The sequence below is a fragment of the Squalius cephalus genome, assembly GCF_949319135.1.
Source record: "Squalius cephalus genome assembly, chromosome: 13".
Classification (NCBI taxonomy): domain Eukaryota; kingdom Metazoa; phylum Chordata; class Actinopteri; order Cypriniformes; family Leuciscidae; genus Squalius; species Squalius cephalus.
In genome coordinates, this window is record NC_137134.1 from 25,309,127 (window position 1) to 25,321,596 (window position 12,470).

At 36.2% G+C, this 12,470-nt stretch overlaps 2 protein-coding genes across 1 annotated transcript; both read right to left on the reverse strand.

Moving 5' to 3' along the window:
- The window catches only part of LOC307169725 (SLAM family member 9-like), a 114,329-nt gene that overhangs the window by 70,681 nt on the left and 31,178 nt on the right, over positions 1-12,470 (reverse strand).
- On the reverse strand, positions 725-10,022 carry LOC307169729 (uncharacterized protein). Its single transcript, XM_079890525.1, has 5 exons — positions 9,816-10,022; positions 7,072-7,398; positions 6,567-6,881; positions 5,232-5,354; positions 725-2,425 (listed from the first exon to the last, which is right to left on the reverse strand). The coding sequence occupies exons 1-5, from the start codon at positions 9,862-9,864 to the stop codon at positions 2,409-2,411; spliced, it is 831 nt and encodes a 276-aa protein (XP_079746651.1). The 5' UTR covers positions 9,865-10,022; the 3' UTR covers positions 725-2,408.

Here is a 12,470-nt window from a genome sequence, read left to right on the forward strand (position 1 = left end):
AACTCCAGCTCAGATAAACCTCTCAATGGGACTACTTATGCTGGGATGAGGAGTATGGCAGCAAGATGCCTATATTATGTCAGTGAGGGAGGAGGAGGGACGCTAAAACAGCGGATGCCAGAGCAAGATGAGCGGCTGCTTATGCTCCCGAGTTAGACCGTCACTCCACCTATTATGCCCATATTTCTGGTACATCCAGAGAGGGGGAGCTGGACTTTACGCTCCACACATGGCTATGTGCAGCAGTGATGCCTGTATAATGAGGGCGGAAAACAATCCAGCGTGCCTTGGAGAAGAGCCAAACCTGTGGAAACATGTCCTATCACGCAGGAAATCTTCAGTAACTGCTGAGGTGATAGTTAGAATAAAGCGAGCTGGTTTTACAGTTTTTCTCGATTGCTTAAACACATTTCTTGAAACTATGCCTCATATTCTCAAAACTGTAAACACAAATCCATAACGTCTCACCCAATTCCCCAAACATCCTATTTTCAGGTCAAAATGAAGCTCTACACTCAAAACCATTCACTCTTGCTGAAAAACCAAACTTTGCCCTCAGACAGGACACACAAGCCCTCAAAATCACACACACTACAACATAGTCTAACACACTGGCGCAATAAATTCAAAACAACATTTCCAAAACTAGTAAGTTAAGTTGCTTGTGGTCCCCCCCCTCACAAACCTTTTCACATGATGAACACAAAAGAAACAACCAATGGATACATTGGCACATTTTTATTCATTCATGTACTACACAGTACAACACACACACAACAAAACAATTTATTTTCCCCGTTTTACTTTTTTTTTTTTTTACTGTATTCTCTCCTCTACTTCTTTTTTTTTTATATTTACTTACAGTAAGATGTGTGTGACCATCATATGACAGTAAAAGAGCACACACAAACCATATTCTAATATGGAATTGTATTGGAATGGTAAAGAGTGTTGGGCGTGACAGGAGGGCCTCCACTCAAGGAGACAATATGATGAACAAGTCTAAGAATGTTCCACATGTGGCTGAAATACCATCATTTGCCTAGAAAGATAACATTCTGGGAGTGAAGAATATAAAGGAGAAAGGATGCCCTCCCTTCACTGTCACACTCTGCAGCCTCTCTGTGTGACTGTACGACTGCTGGCCTTTTCTTGCAAGAAAATAAACCTCATCAAAGACTATTGGAAACGTTTGTCTTTTAGTCAGTGATAGAATTTTGTTTGCCACCACACCTCCCTGAAGGTTCTCGAGGCGACGGTAAAGCGACTCAAATTTGGCCTTACTCGTAGCCCAGCCTCCCTCATAGTCATACCATTGATAAACACATGGGCAACTAGAGTGGCTTGAATTTCATCTGAGACTGCTTGCCTCTTTCCCTTGCCCTTCATCGTCCTCCTCCTCCTTATCCCTCCTCGATCTCTTCCTTCATGTCTTTCTAGATCCATTGTTCCAAAACTCAATAAACTGATTTGGGCCCTTTATCTGTCTATTGAAGTTCTGATTGATGTGTGTTAAATTTTGACTCTTAGTGTTTCCACCTGGGTAATTGTGTGCTAACTGAGCTGAAGCTGTGCTGACTTGAGTGAACAATATTGAATGCTAGTGCTTTCTAAATGACAACATGGTGTAGGCAATGATAAATGAAGCGATTTTGTGTGTAGAGTTTAGCAGTAAAATTCAACAAATCTGGCTCATGTGTCAAAACAGGGAATAGTGTTTATAGTTTATGGAAATGGGTGTGCTTTTTGATAAATGGCATTATGGTTTTGAAATTTTGAAAGCCTGGTTATAGTGTTAAAGCAATCTAGAAAAACTAATATGTTAACTGGATGAAATAACTAAATTCATTATTTTTTTGTGTAATTTAGTGTGTGTTATGTTAAAAGCTATCAGGGACTAGATTGTTTTAGGTTTGAGAAAATAGTATAAGAAAAGTGTTTTAATAATAAAAGCTTCATGAAGTGAAATTAAATTGTTAATTCTGTTGCATTACATTCAACGTTCATGAAATAATGCTGAAATATGGGAAAATACACAAACAGTGACAGTTGTTTTTAAGACAGCTGTAGCACAAGCTCAAGTAATGTTTCATTGTTAGACAGGTTTTTATTAACATTAAATTAGCTGAATATGAAATTATTTTTAGTTTCTAAAATTCATCCATTATCTTAACCACTACCAGTCCTAAGTAGGTTTTCTCCCAAATTATTTAACTTACAGTATCTATGATTACAGAAAGGTTAGAAGTATTTTAATGCATGTAGCATTGGTTCATTAATATTTGGGTCATAATCCAGTAGTTGAGAAACACTTCTCTATACTGCAATGAGACAGTTGTTATATTATTGTTGACAAAATATTCAAAGTAATTTTGCTCCTTGGCTCATCACTTGAGTACACTACTTCATCATCTTCCTTGCGTTTCTGTAAGAAAACACAAAAGTAAAATCAGGAACAGTGTTGATGAACAGATGCAGAACTGGAGAAAGAGGTTAATCTTTCAGAGAATAACAAATTACAGAAAATCCATGGCGTTTCTCATGATTATAAAGTTGAAAGTCAAGTTGATAAACTGTATAGTGCTTTTTACAATACAGATTGTTTCTTTACAGTAAATAATGCAATAAAGTTTGTTTTTAGAAGAAAATAGTGTCATAGACCATGAATTCGTAATCACTGTTATATTATCAGGTGAAAACTGACAGAAAGGTAAGTTATTGAGCTAATACTCATTTTCATGGTATCCCACAGACAAAAAAAAGAAAAAAAAAAAAAAGAATGTGACAGTCAGCAACTAAAAATGAACATTAAAACCATAATTCAATCAGGAAAATCTTTAAGTATGAAAGGTTCATGGCTGTAGGCTAAATGACTTTACAAACATTTGACATATTAATTAAATATAATTCAGTGTCTATTTCAATGTGCCGCACATGTTTCCATGTTGTATAATGCTCTTTTCACATAATTAAATGTTCCCTGATCCAACTTGTTAAATTTTTTAATTAGGCTAATGAAATTAACATAATGTGTCTAAATGGTGTCTTTTCTTTCTTTGACTGATTTTTAAATCACAGGCTGAACAGGTTTTACTGTCAGCTGACAAACTGCAGTCTTTTCTGACGTTGCTACTAGATTGTCATTTTTATCTATTTCTTTCCAGTCAGATTTGTAAAGATGTGCGCACCTGTAACAGCTGAGCAGAAGTAGAAAGGGGTGTCCACATGCTTATAATACAGACGACGTCTTTAAATGAATCACGAGCATTAAATCAAAAATCATCTTTAATTAATCTTAACATAGAGCAGAATCTTTGCTTAGGCTATGATAAGAAAGCAAGCACAGACAGGCATTGAGATTTGATGTGTGAATGATCATGAGTGATCCATCAATGCACTGGTGCGGAGCTTTATAGGCAGCGAGACACAACGCACACAGCAACACTGTATCTTAACGTATTCTGTAACCCTTAGGAGATATCATTAGGAAACATGGCATTAGCTTTCACTGTTATGCCGATGATACTCAGCTCTATATTTCTTCAAAACCTAACGAAACTTATCAATTCACAAAATTAACAGAATGCATAGCGGATATAAAAAATTGGATGACTTGTAATTTCCTACTTCTAAATTCTGAAAAAACAGAGTTTCTAATTATTGGACAAAAAACTTCCTCACGTAATAACCTAGAATACTGTCTAACACTCGATGGCTGCTCTGTTAAGTCTTCGTCGTCGGTTAGGAACCTGGGTGTGCTCTTTGATACCAATCTTTCATTTGAAAGTCACGTGTCTAGTATCTGTAAAACTGCATTTTTCCATCTTAAAAATATATCTAAATTACGCCATATGCTCTCATTGACAAATGCGGAACAATTAGTTCATGCGTTCATGACATCAAGGCTAGATTATTGTAATGCTCTACTGGGTGGTTGTCCTGCACGCTTAATAAACAAATTACAGCTGGTTCAAAACGCAGCAGCTCGAGTTCTTACCAGAACCAGGAAGTATGACCATATTAGCCCGGTTCTGTCAAAACTGCATTGGCTCCCTATTAAACATCGCATCAATTTTAAAATATTGCTGATCACTTACAAAGCACTAAATGGTCAGCTCCGCAGTACTTGAGCGAGCTCTTAACGCATTATAGTCCGTCACGTCTATCGCGATCTCAAAATTCCGGCCAGTTGATAATACCTAGAATATCAAAATCGACTGCTGGCGGTAGATCCTTTTCCTATTTAGCACCAAAACTCTGGAACAGTCTTCCTACCATTGTCCGGGAAGCTGACACACTCTGTCAGTTCAAAGCCAGATTAAAGACACATCTCTTTGACCTAGCTTTCACATAATACATTATAGACTTCTATAATTTAATGTTAGGCTGCATAGATTAGGTCAGCCGGAACCGGGAACACTTCCCAAAAATCCTGATGTACTCGTTACATCATGAGAAGAATGGCATCTACGCTAATTTTAGTGTCTGTGTTTATCCCGAGGTTTTCCTGCAGCCTGCCGGATCCAGGCTGTGTCCAGATCTGACGAAGGACCTTCGCCTGGACCGATGACAACGCAGTGCTGAAGTGCCAACTAGTCTCTCCCTATGGAGGATCCCACTACCACTCTACAGATAAGGCGTTGTCGGGAAAATCCGTTTCGCGTTCCTACCCCAAAGCAACAAAATAAAATAAAATTCTTTATCAAAATTTATAGGGAAAGACAAGTACTTTGTTTAGGCTTGGCTTGTAGGGAATTCCAAACCTGCATATATTCAAACGCACATAACTATAGAACCCATTCTAAATGCTCATGTGAACGCCATCAGTGTTTCTCACAGGTTCGCGTTTAAAGTCTGTGTAGAGAGAATGGTGTCGTCTTAGCGGCCCCTAATTTAATAACAAATGATCATTGCGACGGAAGCAAATCAATCAAAACTAACTTTAGATGGAAATAACTTAACTCTGCTGTAAAGCCGAAACAATCTCTGTTACCTTAAATTATACGCTTATCTCTGTAAAGCTGCTTTGAAACAATCTACATTGTTAAAAGCGCTATATAAATGAAGATGACTTGACTTGACTACATGACGTGCACAGAATGTTGTTGTAGCATAATGTATTTCTTCAGTTTCAACTGTTTTGATGATAATCACATTTTAACTATAAAAATTGTACATGAAACTGAAATGGTGAAACACAAAAGACTCATTTCAACTGCAGTAATACTTACCACTTGGTGTTGCTTGTTTACGGTTCTTGATGTGCCAGATCAAAATCCCTACAGGAACTGCAATTATGACCAGCAATAATGATAAAACTAGCACTGGTATAAAATATGAACGGTGACTCTGTTCTGTAATGAACAAACAGAAAACAGTATGTAGTTTACATTAGTCCTGCCAGTCTGACTTCAACCTGAGACACCAGACAGCAGATCACAGAGATAATTGAATCGAATCGAATACAGTTTAAAAGTTAAAATTACAACTGGAGATACTCTTAAAAATGTAAAGTAATGTTGGCCGTAACAGTCTTAAAAAGTTTAGGAAAATACTCAAATATACTGACATTGTGTTGGGGTTATAGCTCACGAAGATAAACCTAAAACATATACCAATCAATAAAGGTCAGACCCTTACGGAACAAAACTATATGGGAATATACTGAAAAATATAATGCGATTGTATGGTTATATATTAATATGTATAAAATATTTGGTAACACTTTATTTTACAGTGTCCTTGTTACAAATGTTACTTACCATAGTAATAACCTTAAAATAAAGTGTAACCAAATATTTATAAATGAAGACAAAAATAGCATTACATTTAATATTTACAAAGTTTTATACTTTATTGTGTAAGTATATTGCACATACATGTTCCCATATAAATGTGAATGTATGTTCCCACATTCATATCTACACACATTCACGGAATGAGTTACAACAGATTTCTAGTTCCCAGCATGCTTTGCTTGTAACTGTTAAAGGAGAGCAAATGTTCAAATTAAATGTTATTTAATGTGTTTTGCTCAATATTAATATAGGGAGAGATCTGTTAGTGTTTGATGTTCTATTATTTTGTAATTTAAAGGAAGCGATAAAAATTCTGTATTATAAATTTTAAGGCCAGACAAGTAGTTTGTTGAGGGTTGGTTTGTAGCGAAGGACTACACACCTGTGCATATATATTCAAAAGCACATACCTATAGACTGAACTCGTAATACGCATGTGCACGCCGTCAGCGTTCTCACAGGTTTGGGGTTTTAAAGTTTGTGTGAGAGAACTTAAAGTTTTTCTGTTAGAACGGTGTCGTGTTAGCGGCTTCTAAGTTTATAACTAATGATCGTTGCGACGGAAGTGAATCAATCAAAACTAACTTTAGCTGGACAATAACTTTATCCTAGAGCTGCTGTAAAGCCAAAACAAGCTTTGTTACTTTAATTTCCTGTTTTCACTGTAAAGCTGCTTTGAAACAATCTATATTGTTAAAGCGCTATATAAATGAAGGTGACTGATTTTCTTTTCGAAAGGGGAAGACAGTAATCTCAGCTCTGCCGCACCTGCACATGTGTGACAGAGTTGCGTGATGTTCAGATGTGTGGTCTGGTGTGTGATGGGATTGTTGATCACACAGCTGTAGGTGTTTTTATCCTGATATTCCACCTCCAGAGGTAGAGAGAGACTGATGCTGAGATCAGACGCACTGATGCTGGACAATACACTGATTCCTTTGTACCAGGAGAGAGTCACATGACTCACATTAAACACTGAACACACCAGTGAACATCTGGACTCTGATGATCTTGATGATGATGATGATGATGATGATGAACAGTTTAAAGAGTTACTGTAAATGACAAGAATGGGTAGAGGAGCTGGAAAAAATGAAAGGACATGTAGGTTTTATCTCAGTATTATTATTAAAAATCAAGATAACAGAAAAGAAACAAAAAATATGAATGAAAGGCTGAAAAAAAGAAATGCATGCATTTTGGGGCATTTTAATTATCATATATCATATCAGCAATTTTTGCATTTGTGATATGATTCATACCGTTTACTCACCATACACAGTAACATTGAATCTCTTCAGTGTTTTTCTACTGCTGACGGTCAGTTGATAAAGTCCAGTGTGTTCAGATCTGATGTTTCTGATGGTCAGAGATCCAGTTTGACTGTCTATCTGGAGTTTGTCTCTGAATCTTCCATCATTACTGATAAATATATAGTTTATTTGGTCTCTTTTAAAGATTTCAGCTATTCGAGTGTCTTGAGGTCCAAAAATCCACAGTATCTGATCATCTCTCTGTACTTGAACATCAGTGTTTAGAGAGACAGAATCTCCCTCAGTCACTGACACTGACTTCACTTCATCTGAATCACTAAACACACCTGAAATAAATAAATTATTATTCTTTGTCATAACAAACAAACAAACAAATAAATAAAGTAGGAAGGAACCTTTTGGGCCCTTTTTTAACGATTCAAGCGCATGGTCTAAAGCGCAGGGCGCAAGTGCACTTATGACGTGTCCCAATCCACTTTTGTTAGCTTTGTTAGTTTAACGATATAGATATAACGATGCCTTGCCTTGCCTAACGATGGGAAAAATGGTCGGCGCCTGGTCAGGCCTGGCCCACCCAATCAGAAGCTTGGCCCACCCTGGCCCCACACCACATAATAGCCAATCACAAAATTGGTGCTACATTAAATTCAGCTCCAGATATGTTATTTTCTTCCCAACCCCCTCTTTTTTCTCAGAGACATAACTCATTCACTTCGCTACCTTTGAGGTAAAAGGACGTGCTGAATTATGAAGCAATATAACGACAGTAACAGTTAATGAACTTTATTAGAACTATTAGTGAACTTGATTTCCATACTTTAGTAGCCTAATAAAACACAACATGCACAGATGTCTTGTTCTGATAGGAAAACCTTGTGCTTTTAGCTCATGAAAAAGCAATAACACATGAACTGGAGTCTGGACATGGGTGAGTTTGTAAAAGAATTCTCTAAATGAGTAGAAAGCTAATGTTGTAAATATTAGTGATATAAGTACTAGATCTTTTTCAAGACCCCCCTGTTTTCCTCAAATCTAAAGTTACTAAACTGATACAAGATCTGTTGTGTGCTAAAAAAGAAATTATATATATATATATATATATATATATATATTATATATATATATATATATATATATAAAGTTACTAAATAGTTGCAAAATATATACACAAAAAAGTAAAAATGAAGAAAACAAACAAACACAACAATAACAAACAAACAACAATTGCCTTAAATGTATTATATTAAAACTATATCAATAGACATGTGAGACTAAAGCATTAAAGAAAAGGATTTGGCATGTGTGCTGCTGCCCGTCGACTCTCTCAGAAAAAAAGGTACAAAAGCTGTCACTGTGGCGGTATCTTTTCAAAAGGTACACTTTTGTACCTAAAGAGTGCATATTAGTCCCTCAAAGTTACATATTGGTACCTAAATGGTACATATTAGTACCCATTTGAAGGGTACTGTCCCAGTGACAGCTTTTATTCTGAGAGTGTACAGGCGCGTAACGCGCTCTTAATAAAAAAAATAATGTTGAAAAAAATAAATAAACATTGCGCCATTGACTTTACACCAAGTTTTTGTTGGTTAATAGCGCAGTCTATTTCAGATGGCTCAAAATAGCAACGCTCCAAAAATGCGCCTGAACACACCTAGTTTTGCATTTGCTATTTAATGCATTTGCTATTTAAACAATGTGGCACAGGACGTGAAAATGATAACTATGTAGGGCAGAGACTATAGCAAAAAAACATTGCGTCGCACCTGGCGCTGCATTACGCGGGGTGTTACTGCGTAATGGCCATGATAGCCATTGTGTTTTATTAAATTAAGTTGAAACGTTAAACGCGTTTCTACCTGACACTGTTAAAATAAAAAAGTGTTTGTGTAACCCACCCAATTAATTGAGGCTGTATTACTATGTATTTTCATGTATACGTTTTTTGTTTGTTTTGTTTTGATGTTTTTCCTTGCCTAGTGCAAAACATGTTCAGATATGTTTCATCATTATTTTTATTTCATTTATTATTTTGTTTTCGTTGAGGGACGAAAACCTGATATTTTCTTTTTTATAAAAAACAAACAAACACTTAATCCAGAGTTTCTGACAGGAGTTACACGTATGGAAACAACACAAAAAAAAGACCGCAGCGACTAGTGAAGTGACGTCATGCGCGTGCACGCGAGGGGGAGTCAGATTCTGGCAGGGAGTCGAAATTCGGCACAACACCTGTTAAATCCTACTAATGGGCTACATTTGCATATATTGTAGCCTACTCTGTGTTTTTCCACGGTGCATGAGTGCATCTAATTGGAATATCATATATGGATTTGTTTAATATCTTCTGTGTAATTGTTTTTGTCACTTCATTTATATTAAGTTTGTGGTTCATTCACAACTTTTCTCGTAGGCTATAGGCTACGCAGCCTACGCACACACGCAGTATATAGCCTAAACTGAAGGCTTTCAATAAAGGTTTGACTTTGAATGGACTACACTATTGTCTGCGTCATTCTTGGTCCCTATATCAGTGTCACTCTCTCTTTTGATTCGGTAAGAAAGAGTTAGTTATAACTTGTTATTTATCTAACAGCACAAACCAAAAAAGGTTTAATGACAACGCATTTTGAAAGTAGGCTATTAGAAAGTATGAATGCATGTGTATTTAGACATTTGTTGTTGTTGTTGATGGGCTGTCCCAGTCCTGCCTGCGCGTTGAATGAGATTAAATCCGACTTACCATTTGTGGTCAGAATGCATAGACAGACGAAAGCAGTGTTAAAAATCATATTGCTCAAAAGATGTCCGATCGATTTCTGATAAAAGAGTCCTCATAGCGCTGCTAAAACCGTGTTTTCGACCGGATAACCAAAGTCATGTAGCTTACAAAACTTCGTGTTTCTCTGAATGTGTCTGTCAGCTGATCCTGCTCAAAGCAGGAAGAGACGAAATGACGTGACCATTGCCTGGAGCAATTAGCGCTTATATTAGCCTATTATGCGAATTATTGGATAAACAATTATTTGTTCTAATTTTAGAACCATTTAATTTTAGATCATTTTAGGTGACATTTGTGACCCTGGACCACAAAACCAGTCACAACTAGCACAGGTAGGCTATATGTGGCAATATCCAACAATAGCCTACATTGTATGGGTCAAAATGATCGATTTTTCTTTTATGCCAAAAATCATTAGGATATTAAGTAAAGATCATGTTCCATGACGATATATTGTACATTTCCTACCGTAAATATATAAAACATTTACTTTTGTGAGTGAATGCAGCACAATCGCGTCGCAAACATAGCTTGGACAACTTTAAAATATTTTCTCACACACCTGGAAGAAAAGTGTTAGCACAACATAGACACAGCCCAGTAAGCAAAAAGTTGTCTATTAGACGTTGAATAGACATAAATCTATTGTAATATACTGAATAGCACAACATAGACACAGCCCAGTAAGCAAAAAGTTGTCTATTAGACATTGAATAGACATAAATCTACTGTAAAACTCTTTAAATTTATTTGAGATAATAATGAACATGGTTTGGTAGTTTCCTTTTTTTCCGTTATTTTAGCATGTATAACAGACTTATCCTGTCTTAGATTATAAGTTGAAAACATGTGGTATCTTAGATGATCAGTTGAAAACACGTAGTCAAACAATCCGGCCGAAACTACTTAGTTGAAATCACGTCATAAACCAGTCTAAGAAAGACAGAAAAAACACCACTATAATTTCTTAAACCTAAAAGTTTAAACAAAGTACATAAAAGCTAAAGATACAACAAAAAAGCATAAAGCTTCATCCTTACATTACTGTCCGCTCTAAAACTATGCATCCTAATGAAATAAGATCTTAGATCATCTTCCCATTTACTGTAAAGCTGGTAACAGTGTTTGAATGTAGTTGTTGCTGTGTCAGCTTTAAGGGCCCTATCATACACCCGACGCAGCGCAGTGCCATGCACCGAAAATTGCCTGTTGCATATTATAGGTTGTATTTTTAAACAGTTTGAATATTTTGGAAGTTAAATATGAAAGGTGAATATGGATTATTGAATTTTTAATAATGAAAATGTGTTTGAAATGTTTTGAATTGAAATATTCATTGCTTAAATATTCAACCATGCTGAATTTCAGCCCATAAAAATGCAACCCCTAAAAATACAACGCATTAAAATGCAATCATGGTTAATGCAATGACTTTTTTTTTTCAGTTAGTGCAATTCAACAGGCTTTTTTGTTTCAAAAACATTTGGAATTATTTTACTTCCATAGTTGGAGCATTGCTATTTTGAGGCGACTGAAACAAAAACAAAACCGATAAAGTCAATGGCGTAATATTCTTTTTGTTATTTAAAGTGTTAGTAATAGCACAACAGCACACAAACATGCCACATATTAAAAATAAAAGGATTACAATGTAAAAGATTAATATTGTGTACATGTAAAAGATATGTTGGAATCCGGCTTGCCCTGTAGGTCTGCTTGCACGCTGTACCTTGCACACGAGCAGATCCGTTTCCTCTCTAGAGAAGCGTTCAGTCTACCACTTGCAAATTCCGTCATGTAAATAGCGAATCCACCATGGCCTGAGCATAACTGGCTTTTAAAGGGAATGGGATATTACACTCTGTTTGTTTTTTTGCACATTATGCCCAAAACACACCCATTACTCATTAAGCTAATAGGGACAACCCTTTTAGACCATGCACCGGGAGCGCGGACCATTTTTCCTGTCCTTAAACTAGCAAAAGTGGATTCAGACACGCAATAAGTGCACTTGCCCTGTGCGCTTTAGACCATGCGCTTAGATCATTAAAATAGGGCCCTAAAATGGCAAAAGACTTTAACAGTTTTGGTCAAAAAAATTACATAAGTAATATAATGATACAATGTAAACCCTATGAAGTTGAGACTATACTCAAATGATTTGAGGAAAGTGATTCCCTCAGTCAGTTCAATTGAGTAATGGGGAAACTGACCGAATCTGGTCTTTTAATTGAATTAACTAAAAATGTTTAAGTACAGATAAATTAAAAGGCAAACAGATTAATAATATATTTTGTTGTTTACTTGAATTAAATAATTTATAAATAAAGTCTTGTTTTTCACACCAACAGTTTATAGGGTTACACAACTGTTGTAAAGTTTTCTTTCATCGAAGCAGAGACCAGGAGACAGTTGGGATCGCGTTCAACGGAAGTTATTCTTTATTGAGAACTCCACTGTTCGTCGCTGTAGTACTTCCAACATGATCTAACTAAGGGAACTTTACATGGTATCTTATAGGCATTTTAGGAGGTGGGACTTTTGAAGGTGGAGACAAATTCAAACAAAGCATGTAACAGGTTTAGGTAACACCCTAGACTGAGGGTCTGGCCAATC

Bases quoted from the DNA above. Each gene is read 5' to 3' on its own strand.
- LOC307169729 (XM_079890525.1), bottom strand. From the start codon at position 9,864: ATGATTTTTAACACTGCTTTCGTCTGTCTATGCATTCTGACCACAAAT. The intron at 7,399-9,815 runs GTAAGTCGGATT...TATTTATTTCAG, and splicing joins ATGCATTCTGACCACAAATG to GTGTGTTTAGTGATTCAGAT. The intron at 5,355-6,566 runs GTGCGGCAGAGC...TGTTCATTACAG, and splicing joins ACTCTGTCACACATGTGCAG to AACAGAGTCACCGTTCATAT.